This window comes from Aphelocoma coerulescens, chromosome 6 (genome assembly GCF_041296385.1).
Source record: "Aphelocoma coerulescens isolate FSJ_1873_10779 chromosome 6, UR_Acoe_1.0, whole genome shotgun sequence".
Classification (NCBI taxonomy): domain Eukaryota; kingdom Metazoa; phylum Chordata; class Aves; order Passeriformes; family Corvidae; genus Aphelocoma; species Aphelocoma coerulescens.
The window spans coordinates 24,204,354-24,226,198 of record NC_091020.1 but is presented as its reverse complement, the minus strand read 5'-3'; the positions used below and the strand labels follow the sequence as shown (position 1 = coordinate 24,226,198).

Sequence of the window (21,845 nt, the reverse complement as noted above, 5' to 3'; positions counted from 1 at the left end):
TTACATGCAACACTTTAGCAAAGCACATCTGGCAGCATGACAAAAATCTGCACACAGACACCTTGAAATTCTCATGTTTGATCTGACCTACATCAAATCCCACTAAGACCTAAATACTCCTGTCACCGGGAGTGGAAGAGCTGTGGCTGTGAGCTGGTGACAGCCTGCAGCTTCACTCCACATGGCCCCCAGTCTGTGTCATGAGAGCCTGGCACCAAGATTTACATAAACTGCACAAAGGGGATGGAAAAGCCTGCTCCACCCCTTACAAAAGAAGGTGTTCTCTGGTCCTACTTACAGACTGAAAAGTGAGGGGAAAGAGGTTCTGTCTTTATTCTCTGCAGTCTTGCTCAGCCATGCTCGATGCCTGCACTTCTCCTAAGTTTATGGTTGCTTCCTGTTGACAAATATGCTCTTCTGCAATCTATTTCACCTATTTTCCGAAAGACAGGTAACACTTTTTTTTTATATTAGCCAGGTTTATTTTGCAAGATAAATTATGGCCTCTATACAAAACAGAACTGGGATTCCAAATAACTAGTTGTCCATTCTCAAAATGTACTGGGCTTCATGTCTGGTAAAGTCACTGTTTTCTGTTCTTTCCTTTTCTACCAGCAGAATAAGAACAGAATTTACTATGTCAGAAACAGAGTAAGTCATTCGTGTTTATAGAGAACACCAATTACTTTACATTACACAAGAGATTTTGACATGTTTCATTTTTCTCATTTGATATTTTTCATACTAGTTCAGTGTATTAATATTTGTATATGTACTGAAAACAACCAGAATTCTTAAAAGCTCACAGGTTTCAGAAAAGGACATTCTGTGATTTGGTCATTTGCATACAATAAGGGAAAACAAATACAAAATCATACTGTTTACGAAAACTAGCACTTGTTGATGATGATTATATTTTTAAGGCCAATCTTTGGAGAACTGTCAGTAAAAAAAGGCACCTTCCTTTTACTTACCCCTGTCCTATACCAAATATCTATATTATATATAAATTTAAAAATCAAGACAACTCTATTTTCTTTTGTTCTTCCACAGTATCAAGGAGACTGAAAGCATAAGTCACTCTAACATTTTCTGTAAAGGAGGATTTCATTGTTAACTATAGTAAACAAACACCAGATTTAAATTTTCCCTTGCAACTTGCCAATCTTCTCATGATTTGGCTTTAAAAAAAAAACAACTTTTCTTTCCACGTCAGTAACTTTCCTCTCTTGATCTCCAGCAAAAAGACGGATGATAATTTAGAAAGATTCCTAGCCATGCATCATTTCTGGCTGATATCAGTTACAAGCCAAAAAGCAATCAGAGATTTAAATACTGGCAGAAATAGTTTAGTAGTTGATATTCCTTTGCTAAGGCAGAACTTCAATACTGCCTTTATAAAATCAGCATCAAAAGAGAATATGTACTCAGTGCTCCTGACATACCTGATGGTAACTGAATATTCTAAGTAGGAAGTCATAAATACATTGCCAACAGCCACTGAGATAACCAGCAAAATGGTAGCAATAAGTGGCATCATGATTGAAAATGAATGATATCATAATTTCTCCCAAAGTGCCAAGAACTCAGACCTTCACATGACTGAAGACTCTTTACACAGTAAACACACATGAAAATATATATTCCAGACTCACAGGACTGGAACCCTCGTAACAAAGTGCCTCAGTGATAACTCAAGTTCTATGGGCAATTTTTTTTTTCATGCCATTAAGTATCTAATTTTTCTCTCTCCACACCTCACAACCTACTTTTTTGTACCTCAAAATACTGACAAAAGTTAGCAGTGATCTCCCATGACATGAGATGCATGGGAAGCTATGTAACAGCCTTTGGGGTGGGGAAGCCAGCTCAGATCCTAATTTCTCAACTCAAGCACAAAGAAAAGAACACTTGTACCGGCTTTCACATCTCTCTTCTTCACATCTTGCCGTCTCTGCTAACAGATTCTAACAACCAGGACACCAGAATTCATACTTCAGCGTCTTCAACTTCTTTCCTGCAGGACTCCAGCTACTGATTCCTGATAACGCTGCCAAGCTGGTCCCTGAAACAAGCCAGAGAGCGCTCAGGAAACATTCAGGAAAAGGTTGGAAGTAAGAGGCAGTTGCAGGCAGATCCCAGCGCACAAGAGGTCAGCCCCTGACTGCAGGGATTAGCAAGGCTTTCCATATCCCAACACATCTCAAAGAGACTGCAAGGACTTCCCAACTTCAGAATAACATCTCGACAAAGAGGAAGCGTGAAGCTGCAAAAGCCTGTGTGGCTGAACTGAACCCTTCCAGCTCTCTGCAGCCTGGGCAAGGTACAGTCAGTGCATTATCACCAGATGTTACTCTACACTGAAGTCCACACTTCTTGACGAGAAACCTGAATCTAGAGGTCAGATTTAGCAGTGCAGCTTTGTACAAGGATTCTGACATGAATGCTAGAAGAAACAAAAAAGAAAGAAAGAAAAAAAAAGCCAACCAACCAACCAGCCACCGTTCTTTAGAAAAGCAGCTGCCTGGAAGAGTTTCAGAAATACTTAGTCCACAAGTGTTTCAGTTGCCATTCAAAATACTCCCATTGCACTTCCAATTTCAAAATCTCTTTGCCTTCTAAGTCTGCGTCCTCCTATATTTTATTCAAAGGCTCTTGCAATTTAAAAGTCATAGAAAAGCATACCAAAAATATCAGAATTGACTAAATGCACCCATTTCTCTGCAACCTTTATTCCTTCTAAAGCTCCATGTGTGCTGACAAGCATATACAGATACTAACACAAGCCAAACAGGATTTTCTGCTATAGAAAGAACAGTTTCTAGTGTTTATTTTCCACTTGAACCATAATTTTGAATAGCAGATGCTCCAATTTTAGTTTAAGCAAGTAAACATAAGCCCTGATGAAAGGCATTAGGGGTATAAAAATGCCCATTACCTCTTTGGACTACATTTGAACTGGTGACCTAATGATGTGACACTCAGTGGTTCTTTAACTGTAATCACAGAGACTTGCATCAGCAAATACTTAAATCCCAGGAGATGATACTTCCTTGGGAAGAAATGAAATCTTCAGAAGTAAGAGTCTACATTTGTGCAATTTTAACAAGCAAGAAAATACAAATAACAGTCACTTGATTCCTATGGGTTTCTAGAAGATCCCTGTATTACAAGTGCACAACACATGAGTTTGTACCAAAAGCCAGTACTTGCAAAACTCAGCATTCACTACCAGACAGGAGTAAACACAGGAAGTCCCAAGAGTCTCTGTCATGGCTTTAGAAATTTACTAAAAATGAAGACACACTTTGTATCAAAATGCACAAATAGATCCACTTTGAGACAACTTACTAGGAAACAAGGTTTTCACAATCTGTTCAAATCTATCATGCAAATATGCAAAGCCTGGCATCATAACATCTACCCTACCAGAACTATCCAGGCTCTTGGCAATCCAGGAGCCTTGCATCAATACCCTGGTGCTACAGCAGTGCAGGTAGGTGCAGGTCCCAATGAGGCAAGCACATGCTTCTCACCTGGTTTCGAAGAGGCATCAGTTGAAGACAGCTATCAGCTTCCTCTTGAAGAGAAGCATTCTCTGGTATTTTATTTGGCTGTAAAAATTTCACAATGGTATATCTCCCAGTGAGGCAGATAGAGCCAAAAGCACAATTAACAATTCCCAGCAGAGGGCAGATACTATTTAACATTTTTCAAAAAGTACTGCATATGTACAGGTGCTCCATTTCATTGGAGAATCTCCAAAGCCATCTCCTAATCAACAGTAATATCTTTAATCTCCCTGATGAATACTCCCATGAACAGCCATCAGCCCCTCTCCCCATCACATATGCAAACTCAACCACAAGTGTGACCAATCCTACAAAAAGGCTCTTGAGAAGAAGCATCTGTACAAACAGCGATCTGCCTGCCAGGGGATGAAAGTCCTTTGCCTGGGTTTGGTTTGGAACTACACATGTGCTTCAGCTGCCCTACACTCATTCAGCCACCCCAAACATACCAGCCAAAACAGTTAGGCCATCCACATGAAGACAGTCATGTTCTCCAGCTAGCATCCAAGAAGGGTGCAATTTAGGACTTGCCAAGAAAAGGTACTTATCATAAGTAATTTTTACATTATCACACATAGCATTAAAGTAACTTCAAGAAAGGAAAGAAAAATGTAATATAAATTATAAAGGCAGGTAATAAATCTTCCAAAAGCATTCAAAAAGATCACAGTAAAAGCTTGTAAGGGTGAGTGACTTGATTTCATAAACATGCTTCCGATTAACCCTTTTACAGCTTCAAAAAGATACAATCTCTGTTGCTCCTAAGCACATCTGCCAGAGCTTGCCAAGGAAAGCATGAGCAAACAGCTTCAAAGGCAGGATGACGCACCTATAGCAGTAAACCCTAATCCTTGCTGGGGAAACCACGCAACTGAACTTAGTCATAGAAAATGGGATTAGAAATTCTAAAACAAAACAAGGCGTTGAAGGAATTAGCAGTCATCCCAAAATCATGTTGAGCAACATTTAAATAACAACTTTTGTCAGGGCTGATAAAGAGGAAAATAAAACTAACATCTTGCACAGGAAACCCTTAGTGGATGGGGATATGAACAGGCTATCTGTGTCAGCCTAAAACCTTACACACTGGATGGTGGCTTGGCAAAGAGCAGAGGTGTCAGAGACCACCACAGCCATCACCCCTAGAAATTCAGGCGTGTGGACCCCTTGAAAAAGGTTTCTGTGATTTGACCATAGGAAACATGGCATTGATGGAAGCAGACAGTGCTCTGACAATGAAAGCGATTGCTCACATGCAGGGGCAGAGGGAGAGTCTCTGGGAGGTGACTTGGGAAGCACAGCATTATTCTTTCCACAGTTCATAATGTCATTCAAACTCGTGTATACAAGAATGTTGCAACTGCTCAAGTGATCATCTCCACTAGCCTCACATACATGGCAGAAACACAGAGGTCAGGATTTCTGAAGCACTTCCCCAAGGAGACAGCTAATGCGACTTTCTGAAGTTCCCCACATTTCTTGCACTGGAACTTCCTGGACAACAGTGTTGCATATTTTCCAATGACCGGATCTAACCCAAATTACATGTTTACACAATCCACATGAAATTCAGGTTTTGATCAATGTGTGTTCTCATTTTTGGACAAGAGCTGATTTTCTAACTTAAGACAATCTTTCTAAAATAAACCATGTTTGCACATAGGGTCAGGGTGCCTGGAGAGATCCTAAAACAACAACTAGCTTATGTGAGCTTCCCTGACCTTCTCACTGACAAGCAAGCTTCATTAGCAAGTACCCAGTATTCAAGTCCTGATGGCTTCAACAGATAAAATAGAGAATACAAAGATTTGCATTGGGAAAAGGAAGGCAGTGGAATAAAGTAGACAAGGAGAGAAAATAATACCTTGAGAAAAAAAGGCAGACCATCATGCTCTAAGTGCTGATCAAATCTGCTCCCAATCGATATTAAATGAATGTGACCATAAGACACAAGCCCAGTCTAGCAACAGAGAGCACATTTCCCCTTTGACCATTCTCTGGTGTCAATAGAAACCCACTGGGGCTTGAAGAGATACCAAGTCTTTGAGAGATGAGTATCTAACTTATCTAACTTAGCATACGGAAGGTGAATAGAAGTAAATTCGAGTTTCCACCCCACATCCTCAGGTCCAGGACTATCGCTTTCATTTAATGAAGTCAGAGTACTCAGATTTCAGTCACCTCCCTCTGCCTTCTCCCTTAGCAGTCAACAGTCTCTTCTTTCCTAGATACCAGGCTCTTCTTTCCTTTAGGAAGGCCTCCATGCCTCCCAGTCTCCAAAGTGAAAAGAGGACAAGACAGATACCAGGCACCACAGCTTACATGCAGCTAGTTCTTCATGCCAAGCAGTATAGCACAGGGCTGTCCAAGTTCAGGGCAAGAGCAAAATGACTGTGTTACCTTTCATTTATGACTGACACTGCCATGTGAGTCTTTTCTCCCTTGCAGTCTCACAGACCCCAACAGAGCCCTGCAGAAGAGTGATCTTGCAGCAACAACCAACTGTACAATAACCAACTGTACAATAGCAGGAACAACTGGGAACCAGGGAGTTCCTAAACCAAAAGTTGTGGTAGCTTTGAGTGGAGGAGTTTGGAAACTGCTTATCTAAAGTCTCTGCAGGGGAAGCACAAAGACATTTAAGGATCACCCTGCAGAGGCCCTCTGAAACCTCAAAGGTAACCAGACCTGCATGTGAACCTAGGAGAACTATGCGAAAATTCAGCTTCCACCAGTAGCAGTATCTGGATTAACGAGCAGAGCCTCTTTGCTGTACCTAGACAAAAAAAAAAAAAAAAAAAATACAAGAGAAGATAGGATGCTTCACACTCTGCTCAGTCTCTTGAAAGATGAAAGCAAAGAAGGGACTTTTTTAAGTACTTGCTTAGAAGTTATGGAGGAAAAGAACAACTCTTAGCTTTCCTTCCATATTTAGGCTGAGACTTTTTCAGTATTTCCACTGTTGCGAAACAGAACACGGAGGAAAACAAATTTACTTTGACTACACAGAAGCGCCAACCAGAAAATAAGCCACAAAAGCTTGTATAAATACATGCACATCCCAAAAACCAGATGCACCTATCAAAGCATTGTTTAAAGTTTGTCTGAGTTGAGAGTGTAACTGAACTCTCTGTACTTATTGCTAAGAACAATTTTACTCAAAATAATAACCAGGATTCAAACCAACTAAGAAGTAATGAATTTGGGTTTAATTGGTTTGCGAGAAACCCAATTTGCAAATGCTATCCTTAGCCAGCTATTGAATAAGACTGAGCCCAGAAGGCACTGTGATGAGTGACTTAAGTGGAGGCACCCTACACCCACCAACATTCCTGCTGAATGAATGTGAAATCGGCAAGAATTGCTTTTATTTATCTTACTAAAAGCATTTCTTGGAAGGGCTGGAAAAATTTATTTCAGATGGATTTTTCAGCTGAGAACAAAGTTGTATTTATTGTAATTATGCACTCTCCAGTGTGGCCTGCCTTTCTGAGAAAGAACATTAAATTCAGCTGTGCACGAACTCACAGAAGTGACCTTTTGAATGAAAATGCTGCAGCAAGAGACTTGTGGAGCATTCTCACTAAATAATAACCTACTGTCTTGCAACTTGCAGATTAGGGCTCAGATCACTGATTTCAGCTGCTACTTACACAGGCACAAGTCCACATGAGGTCAGTCAGCTGAGAATAAATTGTGTGTGCTGCAGAATACAATATGGAAAACTGTACTTGGTCTCCAGTCCAGTATGGGTTTATGAACTTTTATTAACCATCACGTAGCAGCATAACATTGCAGGGCACTTTAAAGAGAGGTCTTTTCTGCAGGACACCCAGTGTTCCCTTTACATAAGAGGATCAAAGGTGTTATTGACACAAACTGAACAAGCTCTCATTTTAATGAGAGCAACAAATGCAAGCATGAACATCCACCACCCATGCAGAAATAGCCTGCTCCCGCTTTGTGGAAGAACAAGGATTATCTGAAAGACTTCTGCTCCATGGAAAGCCCAGACACCTGGGAAGAAGACAGGTCAGCACTAAAGAACTAGCAAGTTAACTAGAATGCTCATTTTATCACCCAAATGAAGGTGAAATGTATAATAGCAAGAGTGCAAGATGCATGCTTGTTTGGAAATTAAGGATGTCTTTTCAGTGTGTACATATAACATGTCTTCCTTAGACACATGAGATAATCTTAATCTTTGCAGAAAGATTGGGTATCTCATCCTGTAAAGAACTTAAAACAGATGTCTGAGCCTTCCCAGGACTGGACTGCTGGATAGTTAAATTCCTGGTGCCAAAGAAAGCAAGGCAAGCTTTCGTGATGACGTCCACAACATCTCACGGGCAATTGGAAGTCACTCCTCTGCCTGTCCAGCCCAAGAGCATCCCACAATGATCAGGACCTGCTGGCAACCTGCTCCAGGCTCCCTCTCCCTTTCACTCCCAAGGTATGCATGGCAGGCTCTTGTGGTTCATGGCCATCTGAAGATTTTGGTATGCAGTTCAAAGGCCTAGAAAAAGAGACTGCCCTGTACTAAGCTTCCAGAAGCCAAAATGCAGCTGTAAAAACAGTCTGCACTGCCAGTTTGGGTTCTGCACTCCCTTTTCAGATTCTGTATTTGCATTTCAGCCAGCTCGAGCTCCTCCCACTGCTCTGCTCACTGAACCTGCTGCTTTGGTCCCAAATCTGCATCTCTGTGTGCTGTTGTCTCCAAGGGGAAATAAGATACGAGAAATTCCATGTCTTGACTTTGCCACACAACCAATTAACTCAGCTGCAAAGAAGGAAAAGCTTTCACTTGAACTAATTGTTTTCTATGAAGTAAACAGAGCACATGCAATTCGTGAGGGGCACTAAAGCTCAATCCTCATGTGTCTTTGCATGTTGATTATTTACAGTAATGCTTTCCAGATAAATAGAAGAACAGTCTCCACTCAAGTACAGAAGAAGCCAAGAACAATAAAACTGTATCTCAACAATTAGGTAAAGTTTGACCACAGTACCTGAGGGCATTAAAAACCTTTGGACCAAAACCTTGCAGAAGAAAAGCAAGTGTTTCTTAGTTAACAATTAATAATTTAGACCTGAAGACTTTCATCCAGACATCCAGCTGAAGAGGAAAATTACACAGTATTTATACAGCTGGTACCACACAATCCCCTGGTATTTTGATACAAAAAATACAGTTCATAGTACATTTGCCATTTTAATGTCCCCATTGTAGATGAGAAATGTGAAATTACTTTCTTAATATCATGTGGTAAACCAGGATCACAACTGAACAGTTCTTGCAAAACTACTTGTGTGTCAAAGGTATGACTTGAGAGTACATTGGGGATTTCTAAAAAAATTTTAAAATAATATTTATAAATTCACCCTAAAAAAACAAACCAAAGAGCTAAACCCAAAAAAATTACTAGTTTTTTTCCCATTGTTTACCTTTGCATTAATCTTTTGACTTAAATAAACTAGCAAGACACTTCACCCTTGAGAGCCCTCATGTCTGTAGCATATGCAAGATGCCTGCTGCCAGACAGGGAAAAAGCTGACCAGCATAGAAACAGTGCAAGACTTTAAAAGGAACAAGTTAATAGGTTGAACCAGATAAAAGAAGTATGTTTAAAGACCATTTCTTTAATTAGAGACATTAGTTAAAATCATAAACAAGTTTTACCTTGCACCCCGTCCTGAAGGAGAGTGCCTTCAGGACTTTTGGCAGGCAGTGCCTGTGCGACAGAAGAGCTACTGATAATAAGAGCTCTCAGCACAAGAATACAAATAAACAAAATCTAAGGTCATTCATTTCAGAGTCTGGCTTGTGAAGTGCCACTAGAACTTAACGTTTCCAGAACTGTAAAATCAACTTTTTCTGTGCAACAATAATGGCTACATCAACAGCAGCAGCTCAGCCAGCCTGCAGATTGCACTCATGCAAGGTACACAAATACACCTTCCATTTGTTTGGTTCCAAAAGATCAAGATGCAAGGGGCACACACCACCCAGCCAGGTCACTGTGAACATCTTGTCTAGTGCTGCTTTCCTCCCCTGAACATATCTACATATTCCAGCCAAAGCCAAAATGTTCATTGCTTGCATATGCAGATTTAGTCCTGTTTTATTAGAACACACTGAATGTATTTAATCCTCTGGTTGCGCTTCTAAAATCTTGTAGAGTAGGATCACAGCAAGAAGAGTTTTAGTTACATACTGTTAGATAACATAACACAGACAAGAAACCATCACTCACTCTTTGTGTTCCCCAAAGTTTATCTGTTCTGTTAAAGGCTGTGAAAAAAGGAGATTGGTCTGGGCCTCATCCACACCAGGAATTCAGCAAGCCCTTACATTTCATACCGGCCTGAAGTTACATACCAGCAAATGTGAAACAAGGCAACAACAAATTTGTCTGGCCCTTAAACTAAAGTTTTCCTGGCACAATGTTTCTCAATAAATACCTATCATGCTGAAAATAAAGGAGGACTGCTTCTTCAGCTAGTCCATCTAAAGAAAACAGACTGCAGGTTTCAGAACAGAAAATGATTGCTCCAGACCTCCTGAATTCATCTTTGGCAGGATGATCCTTGGACTTTGCAGTCAAAGGATGGGCCTAAGAGCACAAAACGGGTCTGAGGAGAAAAATCTCCCAACTCTTGTTCAACGGCCTAACCAGTGGTTTAGTATGATCACAGACTCTGGAAAGTAGAGATACCAAGTGCAGAAAAGCAAGAAACTCAGTAAAAACAATGAGCCACAAACATGAGTGATATTAATAACCAACTATGTGAGATGCAAAAATTCCTAGTGAGATGGGTAGGAAAAAGGAGCAAAACAATGAGACAAAGAGAAAACAATACAGCTAGGGAAAAACTAGAGAAAATAAGAGCTCTTATTTTTGACACAGTGATTTAATACAGGCTCTGTTGGAGTCCAAGTGCTAAGTGTCAGTAAATGGAGAGAATCAGCAATGACAGCTGTCTGCAAGCCTGTTTTATCTAAGCTGCAGATCACAGGAGGTTGGAGAGTCAAATGCAAGCTGTTTGTGAAGTTTGCATCTTCTAAAAAGGCAGAAGTCAAACGACAAGGTATTTGAAGACAACACAACACAGGCATAACCCTCCTCCTCTTCGGCAATCACTGTTTGAAAAGCAATCTGCAAACAACAAATGAGACAACCACTAAGAAAAGGAGGAATTCATCACACAGGAGACCCAGACATGAGTCATGACTTTCACATGCATTCAGGTAGTTACATGCATTCCAAGCAGAGTAAAGGTCTTTCAGATCATATATGAAGAAAATTCTTTCCTTCCCCCCAAGAAGAGAGGCAAGTTTGTTAATTTTACAGTTACAATTGGTACACAGGATGTGATGAAGTCAGCCTGGGATGAAGTCAGGCCAGTGTCGTGGCCTTGAAGACTCTGCCTTCTTAAAAGGTTTTGTTCAGTGTTTACAGCACTCCTGTACTATGCCCACCACCTCCTCCAGCCCTTCCCTTACCTCCTGGCTCAGCCTGATCTCAGCCCCCATTTAACCCTTTCGTTCCACACCAGTCACTCCCAATTCTTTAGCTCAGCTCTAAAAGATGCTTTTACAGACTGCTAGCTCTGTGGGACAAATTTTCTGCCCACCACCAGTGGGATGGCTGTCACAGGGGAGAATTTATGCAACAGGATGGCCTGATCTTCTGCTGGAGGCAGAAGACATGCCGTTCCTGTGGGTTCCTGTTGGCAGTCATCCACCACCTGGGATTTAAAGAGGATCTCAAACAGAGAAAGAGGTTTTTAAAAAAAACAAGCAACTACTGATACGAAATAAACAAATAAAAAGCGTATTACAAAGAGTGAGGAATACTGAACTTAGCAAGGGAGAGCACTTCCGCATATTTTGCACTCTTTCTGTATCAGGCCTCTGGTATGGCTGCCTCAGTTGTTTGACTGGCAGCTTATCCAGACTGTTGTGATTATGAGCTCTGATTCCACAGTAATTTAAGAAAAAAGATCTCTTGTGGACAACAGTACTTGACCTCTGGTTGTATCTGCGTGCTGGGACATGAGAGAAAAGAATGAATCAGTTCTGCTCACTAAAAAGTCTCTGCACTGTCTGCAGGCGAGTCATTAATGGTCAAGTGTATTCCCTGCTTCCAAAGAAACACTTGACACCTTTTACACAAGGAAAGCTCAGGATGGCTGTTGAGATTCCTGGCAAAACACACTCTTCATAGCTGTTTCTACAGCTTATCAACCTTTTCACCTTCAATTTGCTCTTCAGCCATCAGGAGACAAAAAGAAAAATAGAAGTAGTTCTGTAACCACTGGAGCTCCATAAAGCTGACCTCCCATTAGTGTGCTCCAAGGCTGACTGACTTCGCAGGCTCACAAACTGTGAGCTCCAGCTGAGGCTTTGGTAAGAGGTAGGGCATGTATCAAGTCAGTCAACCCAACTCACAAATTTCCCAGTGCTAATAAGCTTGCTAGTGCAGCTTTTCACTCAGTGATTCCCTGTTTGCTTGGGTTTTTTAGGGTGTCTCTATGCCTATCTGTTTTCAGAAATTCTGTTGAAATTTTATGCATCTTTGAGGTATCTTCCAATCAAATTTCATTCAAGTTGGTCAGTAGCTTCAGAATGGATGGGGAGATATACACTGATAACTACATAAAGCTCACCTTCTTCTGTGAACTATCTTCTTTCATTAACAAAATCCACTTTCCTGCTCAGGTCACCCTCTCCAGGACATTTAGCAAATCAGTATCTTGACAAGCTCCCTCAGCCTGAAGTAGAGCCAAGAGAGGGTTAGTTTCTGCTTTTCCCATGTTCCCTCCCAGATCTCAAAAATAAACTCCAACAAACAACAAAACAAACAAAAAAACCCCAAACCAAAACGCAAAAAACCAAACCCCATGGACCTCTGCTCTTGAGCTGCCTCTGAAGTTTTTATTACTGCCTTGCACACACCAGAACTAGAGATGAAATAAAAACACATCAACACTAGAAGTAACAAACTTCCACCTCCTAGTAATGGAGAAGATTAAAGAGGAAAGAAGGGAGAATCCTCTTCTTTATTGCTAGCAGATCTTTCCTTTCTTGAGGTTCACTCTTTCCTCTGCTAGTCCTAAAGACTGCAGTCAGGAACACAAGGTCTTGATCCTCTGTGAGAAAAGGAAAGATCCCCTTGTCTCTTATTCCCTAAACCTAGCACCCTGCAGCTTGTCAGTCCTGGTAGCTGCTTGCCCTACCCACCTACACCTCTGCAACCCATTGTCAGCAAGATGCCATTTAAAATGCTGCTGGCCAAAGCTCGGTCTCCAGGGGATCTGCCCTTGGGATCTCCTCTCAGTCACTTGCTCATAAGCTTCCTGTGCACTGTCAGTGTTTGTATTTGGTTTACAATATGCCAGTATCAAAGTGCTTGGGAAGGAGGAACAGTCAGAAAACTGCATCTGAATCTCCTACACAACCCAGTTCTCACATCCTTTATTTCTCTGGCCAGTTTGGACCAACCTTGGGCGATGCCAGGTGGATGGATAAGGGCTCAGCAGAGAAGGTCTGCAAACAAGCAGCACCACAAGCTGCCTCCACACAAAATAAACTCTCTCCCTTCTATTTGCAGGTGTTGTTCAGGGCACAGCATACCAGAGAATATTGACCACATTGGCATTAAATAGTTTGTCCTGCTCCATCAGTCTGCCACCATCACCTACCTCACTTTGCACCTAGCAAACCCCTGCATGCCAACTGCTCTGTTACAGTTCCAAAAGCCATTGCACAGACCACGGCCATCATCTAAAAATAATACTGGAGGTGGTGATCCCACTGATAATCACACCATTAGAGAAGAATCAAGTTTCTCCTTGTCCAAGCAGATACACAGCAGGTCTCTGCAGCACCTTGAGCCTTCCTTTGCAGTCAAACAGTACCTGCTGCTGAAATCATGGAAAGAGCTTCATTTGTGACTGCCACACCAACACACTTCTTTTAACAAGCAAGGTAGGGGCATGCAATTCCCTCTTGGCAAGCCCATCCTCTCCAGCCAGCTGTTATTTCAGGCATGTTTGTTACGTGCACTGTTCACAGGCTCGGCCACACAATCACCTGTCAGAGCTCCGCTGCCACAGCATGCAGGTGCTGGCATCTCAAAATGTCTCTTCTTAGCTGTGGGCTTTCTAATCACACAAGACAGCAGTGGGAAGGAGGGACCCAACTTTCCTGTCAGCATCTCTCAATGAACTCATACAAGAATACCATCCCTCACCATGTGCTCTTTTCCTTCTGACTCAGAAGCACAGACCAAAACCTGGCACAATCAGGTTGTTCTGCAATGTGCAATGAGCACCTCTGCCCTGCCATGACTAATAGCCCTTCCAAGATGGTCACCAGCCCTACCTCAGAGACAGCTTTTGAGATCTCTGACATGCTGAGTCCTTTCCCCCACACTGCAAAAACAGCTGCACAGCTTCCCTGGTTGTCTTGGATTCATGAACCCCCTGAAACAAATGCAAGACAGGACTGTGTAGAGCCATAAAGTCACAGGTTGAATGCACTAATAAGCTCAGAGGATTCCTATGCAGCTAACCAGAAAGGGCAAATTCTTACCCTGTAAAGCAGGGCAGCTCAGATCAGAGGAATATCCCCAAACCTGGTACCTGGTTGTACATTTTGTCAGGAGACAGAACAAAAGGCCACATGCAGCTCGGCATTCCTGAAACTGCTGGACACCCCTGACAAGGAGACCTTTGCATAGGCACAGCTACAACCACAGGGCACATCAGCGACAACACTGCATGGAGAAGTAGGCCATGGGATCATTAGCCCAATGATAGCTTTTTGCCACAAGCTAATGTCTGTTCAATCCTGCCAATCCTCCCAATGTGACTTAAAGGGAACAAAAAGGCAAAAAGAAAAGGTGGGCGGTTTGCATTTACTAAATATATTGCCCATTACCTCAGAGGGTGGCCATATGGAGGATTATAAAGAAACACAAACTATTACCAACATTAGTGACTTTCTAATACCACAGAAAGGTGAACATCAACATAACACTGGGTTAATACAGGCTGACAGAGCCATATAAAAGAGCAGTGTTTCCACTTTTGCCAGCAGAAAAGCAGCTGTTGAAGATGCTTAGGGGAGCAGTGCTTCTGGGAGTCAAAGTAGGGTTCAGTGGGCATTTTAGCCAGGTCTGAGTAACTACTGTTGAAATGTGGCCAAACACTGAGCGCATCCATCCTCTGCCTCCCTAACAGGGCCGATGGCAGGATCACCACTTTGGGCAGGATCTCTGCTGCCCAGCAGCACCTCATACAACAGAGCCACTGCTCAGGGACACTCAGTACTGGATGCTCCCACTAGCCAGATGTAGCTGACCTGGCCCAACAGGCTGGGAAGATGGAAAAAACCCCAACCAAAACAACTCTGGCAGATGAAACTTTCAAGTTCCCTTCTGGCACTCCACAACTCCGCAACAGTTGCCCAAGTTCATTCTTAAAGAGGTGCTATATTTTTGTTAACTAATATTTGCAGGGTGGCAGGGAAATTCTCAGAAAGGCAATGCCAGGTGCCAGGCAGAGAGATGCCTTGACTCTGAAGAAGAAATCTGCTACTCTCCTCCCCAGGGTTCACTGGACATTTTCAGACCAGGCTTTCCATCTGCTGCCCAGCTGCAGAGATGCAAGTTGAAATTCTTATAGCATTTCGTGTAATTATGAGTGCAACTCACAAACAAAATTTAATCAGCAGGAAAGCATGCTATACAGATGAGACACCGGAGTTCACGGTGGTAAAATCATCGCAGAAAGAGCGGTCCTTAACCCAGCCTGCAGTTATTTAGAGGTTCCTCTTCTGAGCAAGTACATCACGTACTTTGATCTCTGCTGCCTCCTGCCAAAATTGTGGATATTAGCAAGCCAAAAAACCAAGTCACAGACAAAGATATGGCAGACAAAATACATCCTATGGTTACTCAAGCAGCTCTCCTCCTGAAGGAACCTGATGCATTTCAGGACACACAGAAGTGCAGTTGTAACTAGTTACCTTTACCTTAATCAAAAAAGTGGTTTTAAATTTACAGATGAGGAGACTCTGTTACATGAGAATTGAAACTTTGCTGTTCAGTTCACAGACTACCTGAAGTGATGCTCTGAAAGGGCCTGAATCCAGCCAAAGCCTTGGATGAAGTGTGGTAACTCCACATTGGTGCAATCAGATCTGTGGTCACAGCCTTGGACAGAAACTCTGTGTTACAGGGGTGTTAGCCACAGTGACAGTCACGCTGAGTTATTCCTTAAAGCAAGGATCTCTTCTCTTTGTCACATATGATGAATCATGCCTCAAGTCACAGTACTTCAAGCAAACTCTTTAATTTGGGATGAAATCAGTCTTTAAGAAGAACACATGCTTCAGCCAGATTTTGGCTCAAAACCACCTTATTAGAGAAAGATGGATTCCACAGACTTGTCACATAGTTAACATTCACTTAAATCTCTTGTTTTTAAAGAAAACAACAGTTGAGAAAACTATGTGATAATTAAGCTGCAGGCATGGGAAGCAGGCAGATAGTTGCCTATTCTGCCCTGTAGAGACAAACTACAATAGAAAAATGATTAATGTTTGAAGTTTTTCATTACAAATTTTATCCAGTTCATTTTACAATATATTGATTTCTTATTTCCTTCTGCCTCAAACCAAGAGGGAGCAAACAGCTAAGGTGTGCTGCTAAGGCTATACTTCTACAGCTGCTACTGAACACAGCTAGATTTCTTCTTCCAGTGATGCTTATCCTGATTTTATTACAACATAATTGGAATACTTCTGCCTGTAATCTACTAATAAATGCTTCCACTCAAGTTAATAGAGTTTTGTGCTCTGATCACAAGTGAAACTGCAATGAATAGTCATGGAGACAGATAAACTTGGACTCGGGATAGAAGGTAATAAGCTCATCGTATCCTCCTCCATCCACCTTAGTTAAAAGAAAGGTTTTTGATGATCCTGGGCAGCCTGGACTTATTTTAACCTGAAACATCAGACCCTCCTGCAGAGCACAGTGTGTTCTCCTGAATGTTTGTTCAGTGCTAGGCAGTACAGCTCCACCTCCTGAATTATTTAAAGGACACATTTCTTGCAACCCAGCCTTAGACCACTGGGTCTGTGGTACAGTTCTTCCAGGTGAGGGGGCACAGACCCTGAGCAAGAAGCTCTCCCTGACAGCAGAAGCAATCAGGACATAGCAAATGTCTGCAAGGTATATGGAAGGAGGCAGCAGTCACCAGAGGTAGCAAGGGCAGCAGCACTCTGGAGAGGACAAGAGACAAATGCTGTCAGGGTTTCAGGTAGAAACACAGGAACCTTTGGTGCAGAGATCTTCCAAGTCCAGCACTGTCCTGCTGCAGGCCTTCTCTATGAACTCATTGGCTCTGAGGAAATCAGGCTCTAAGGCAACACCAAAGCAGATGAAGTTTTGTTACATGCTCATTTCTCAAGATCCTACATTACCACTCTGGTTTTTGAGTGGGCAGCTGTCAATCTCTAGTGTGCAGTGAGATACCAGCCTTTTGACAGACAGAGTATATATTTAAGATCTAAAATAAGCTGTGAGAGCTTTATATAGACAAACTATGGAAAGAAAATGAGTAAAAGATGCATCTCTATCCAAGTGCTCTTAAAGAAAACGTAGGCAGCCAAACCTGTTCTCCCCCACTCTCATGTGTTGTACCACTCAAGATATATTATTTTAGGATTATTTCTGGTGACTGACTAGAAAGTATAACAAGTCAAAAATGCCACTGTTCCACATGAAATCCAGCTGTACGATTGCTTCCACGCCCTCCTCCTTTTTCCTTTCCTCCTTTTCTACTTCCTATTCCTTTGACTAATGTATAAACTGTCTGAGGCAGGGAGCATCTTGCAGTCTTCAGAGCAGGTATGACATTTTTATTAGCATGTATAGGGTTGAAGAGACTCACAGCTACCCTACAGATAATCCTACCTCCTGACCACTGCTCATAGCTGGGTACCACAACAACCAGAGAGCAAAACGGTTCTGAGATGTGCTTGTTTACATTCAGTTTATATACCTCGGCCTGCAGGTGAAATGGAGCAAGCGCCAGGACTTCCATCTGTTAAAGGCAGTTGAGACAATGTGGAACACACAAAGCTCAACACAATCCTGCATCAAGCCTTAGCCTCAGTGTGGTTGAATGGGATTTGGGATGGCACTACCAACAGCAAATTACACAGCTTTTAAAGTAGATGTGGTGCTCTCAACACCTTGAAAAAAGAACAGAATTCAAAAGAGGAATAACATCTGTAATCATAAACTCCTTGCCTCCTCCTTCTGCAGAAGTCTTGAGAAGTATTTTAGTGAACGCCTTCCAGAAGGACACATCTGTCTGCATCCCTGTGACATTAAGCACAATGCACCCCATGGCACCTGTGACCTACAGTGACAGATCAGCATCTCACTATCTCTGACCTTCAACAAATGCAAACTCCAATTTGTACCTTATACAGAATACACCATATCAAACCAGAAGTCATCATATTCCATCCATGCTCTCCATGGGGTGAAAAAGACATACTGACTCCATGAACCATAAGATCCATGTCGTGCACAGGTTGCTTGGCTGAGTGCAGTCCTTGCTGAGCGTCACTGAACATACACATCAAGCTGGGAGAAGTTATAGGTGTCTACACTGCTGGACTCAAGACCACCACTGAAGATGTGAACAGTACATATTGCAGCATAGACAAGAAATAGAGTAAAGAGATGAAAAAGAGGGAGCTAACTTCATTAAAACCCTTTCCAGGCGTGACAAAAGTAGTAAGCAGGTGCTCAGAGCCTACAAAAACAAGGCCTAGCTCCCCTCATCCCAGCTGAAACACGCTCCCTCTTCCTTCCCAGTGCCCACAGGTTTGCGCCGAACCTCCTCTCCGCTGTTCCTGCCACGGGAAGACCAGCCCACCTGTCCTGGGCAGCACCACACAAGTCCCACTTTCCTGCTGACCCATGTCCTCTGGCCAGCTACCCCACTGCCAGCCTCCAGCTCACTCCAAACCTCCTTCAGCCCTGTCCCCTGACAGGTCACCTTGCTCCCTGTCACCAGCCCCAAAAGACACCTGCACCTCCACCCGCAGGCCCCTGCGCACCTGCCAGCTCCAGCTTCCTGCCCTCACTACAGCCACCTCTCCCTTGGTGTCCAGTCAAACACCTTTCTCCTTCGTCCTGCAGCCACTCTGCCGCACAAAGCCCCTGCAAGCGGCACTGCCAGCCGTGCATGGACCCCTACACCACCTCTCCATCCCCGCGGTACACAGCAACCAGCAGACCCAGGGCTCTGCATCTCCTCCAGCTTCACTCAAGTCACGGGGCTCCCCAAACCTTAGGCGGGCCCCCAAAAGCCTCTTCCCCCAGGCACCTCATGCACACCCTGCCAGCCCCGCCAGACCCCCTGTCCCAAGGGGCGGCGCAGCTCCCCGTACTCACAGCCGTCCCCCTTCCCAGGAACGCAACACCCCGGCACGGCGCGACCCCAGACCCCCCGAGCAGCCCCCCCGTACCTGAGCGGGCTCCGCGCCGGCGGGCAGCCCCTCGGGCAGGGCCTGGAGCAGCAGCAGGGCCATGGCGGCGCGGAGCCTCCTCGCCATCCCCCCCACCCCCGCTCCCGCCTCCCCGGCCCGACTGCGGCCCGGGACGGGAGCCCAGGGGCACCCCGCGCCTGGACCCACCCCCGGCGCTCGTCTATTGGGCGGGCGGCGCGGATCTCGGCTTCCCATTGGCTCAGCGCGATGTCGCTTAGGGCAAAACGGGGAGGGGCGGGATCTGCTGGCCGCGAGCTACCATCTTGAGTGTGGCGCAGCGGGGAGGGAGCCCGCGGTCGTACTCGGGCCGCCATGTTGTGAGTGGAGGAACTGGCTGGAAAGGGGTGCGGGGGCTGCACCCTCCCCCGCAATGGAACCCCGTGAGCACAACTGGGCACTGCGAAAAGGGAGTCCACAGGCATCCTCCTGCACAGCCACAGCCTCCCTATGGCAGCCAGGCACTCATCCTCATTCACCTGGTCACTCCTGCTCACCATGACCCCTGCTCAGCCTGTTCCCCAGTGCTCCCACATTGCCCCAAACCCCAACAGCCCGCCCGGACCTGGGGTACACCGGGAATAGGGGCATGGAGAGGGTGCTGGGATGGCAGCAGCAGCATGGCACTGGACTTAAGGCATCCAGTGGATAGCAATGTGTTGGTGCCAGCACCACTGGGAGACAGGAGCAGCATGGAAAAGAGGATCTCCCGCTGTGGCTGTGTCCCAGCGTGTCGCCACATGGTGAACGTGCACACTCCCAGCAGGAGTAGGGGCAGCAGCACTTGGCATTGATTCACAGCTCGGATGAGACAGCCCATGTTTCTGGGGCAGTGTCAGAGGGTTTCTACACTGCCACTCCTGGCGTGCCAGACGGCCTCCATGCTGGATCAGCAAGAAAAGGTTTATCAGATGCTCAGATAATGTGTTAGGAAAGGCCAAGAAGAAAAAACGATTTAGCATCTTATCTCCTGCCCTGGCATTTTTCTATCAGGGCAGTCCTTGGGCACACCTAGCCCTGGCGGATCAGCTCACCTGCGTGCTGCTGGCATGGGCCAGCAGGCGTTCACCCGTCACACCTGCACCGTGCTCGCTCCTCTTCCTGTGCCAGCCAGATCCCGGCCTCCCACCGGCCCTTGGCCAAGCCCTCCCACTGGGACTGCCAGTGCCTGAGAGAGCCCAGCAGCCCCTACTCAGGCTCTGCTGCAGACCGACGTGACATCTTTGGTGTGGTTACCATTTGAAGTGAGGTCGTAAACATGCTGGAACACTGACGTTTCCGCCACACACAGTTATTGAAGGAGCTTTATTCCTGTTCCCAGCCAGCCCTGAAATTAGAGGCACAGCAGGGAGAAGGCATGGAGTTCACCAGAGCACAGGACAAGCCTAGATCAGGTGTGACTCATTGCCAGAGAGCAATTAGCACTTGCTGCGCTTCCCAAGCGGGGATTTGTCTGGCTCTGACTCTTTGCAATGAGATTTCCTTCCTGTTGCAATGGGAAATGGAGGCCAGGCTGGCCACAGCTTGGAAGCAACTCCTCTGCTCCCCAATGAGACCAAGGCAGGCTGCAGAGTTATCTATGGTTTTGGGGAGGGCTGGCAGGCACTGTCTGCAGTGACCATCTCCAGAGTGATGTGAGCTGTTGAGATGACTTGAATCCTCGGGGGGGTATTCCAGCTACAACCTAGAAACCTAGAAACCCTGCTGAGCTGAACTGTCAGCTGGCATAAATCCATGTCCATCTGAAAAGGGAATCCACTGCTACAAGCTCAGGGAGGTGGAGGGGAAGGTCTGTCTTGAGGGTGGCTTGCCAATTCTACAAGCCCAGAGCAAACCTCTCCCTCTGTCCAAAAGCAATAAACTGCACGATGTCCCACTCCCCAGGGCAGGGGAAGAGCTGATGTGAGATGGCAACAGCACTTCAGGGGGTCTCTGTGCTCCACTGCCCCTCCAGTACTGCTGGGGACAGGAAAAAATGAGTGGCCAAATGGCTGAGGCTTTGCTGCCATGGTCCCAAGCTTGGCTTCGTGTGGCTGCTGGCCCAGAGTCACTGGCTACAGAGCCCCCTGCCCTGCCAGGACCCCTCCAAACTGCCAAGGCAGGAAGGGTGAACAGCAAGAATGTGGCTGCGATGCACAGGGGAAGGGCAGTTTTTGGGTGCTACAGCACATCATTTTACAAATATCACCATGCTCCCAAGCATGCCAGGGGCACCTTGGACCCAAAAGACTGCTACAGGTACTTTTCTGAAAGTCCTCACAGCTCATTTGGGTGTAGGACAAGAGCAGCTTGAGCTAAGGAGCTTAAGAAAAGCAGAGAGCAGAGATGTCTTCTAGTGGCTTCTCTCCACTCCCAACAGGGGTGACATCTGTTTCATTTCATGAGCTTATCTATTACTTTAATTGTGCTTTAACAAGAGATCTAATAATGTCCAGGGAACAGATATACAAGTTTGAACATGTTTTCCTACTTTCTGCTCCGCTATTAATTGTTTCAGAGCTCTGTTACAGCTTTCTAGCAGTAGCTACATGTGGTTGGAGACATTGTCCTTTGCCTGTTGCAGCTTTGGCAGAAGGAAACCTGCTGTGGATACATCTTGGCACTTCAAGAGGTACCTTTTGGATTTGGCTGCTCTCCCTGAAGGAGCAGAGTGGTTAATGTGTCTCTACTCAGGCATGTGGCTGATGCGAGAATGC

General features: G+C 44.7%; 1 protein-coding gene and 1 long non-coding RNA gene across 3 annotated transcripts in view; both read right to left on the bottom strand.

The window, feature by feature from the left end:
• The window catches only part of WBP1L (WW domain binding protein 1 like), a 59,284-nt gene extending 40,050 nt beyond the window's left edge, over positions 1 to 19,234 (bottom strand). Inside the window, exons 1-2 of one of the 2 annotated variants that reach the window (XM_069019914.1) lie at positions 19,132 to 19,218; positions 1,918 to 2,065 (exon numbers count right to left, since the gene is read on the bottom strand). Coding sequence is in view for 1 of the 2 variants with exons in the window: in XM_069019911.1 (XP_068876012.1) it covers positions 19,132 to 19,218 (87 nt within the window). In the remaining variant the exon portion in view is untranslated. Of the gene's footprint in view, positions 1 to 1,917; positions 2,066 to 19,131 lie in introns of both variants that reach the window. The other variant, XM_069019911.1, reaches the window with a different exon arrangement.
• Positions 7,181 to 14,512, bottom strand: LOC138112591 (uncharacterized). The gene is made up of 3 exons (XR_011151772.1): positions 13,960 to 14,512; positions 12,243 to 12,347; positions 7,181 to 10,729 (listed from the first exon to the last, which is right to left on the bottom strand). It is a non-coding gene; the product is annotated as an uncharacterized lncRNA (long non-coding RNA).
• Positions 19,235 to 21,845: the final 2,611 nt, after the last annotated feature.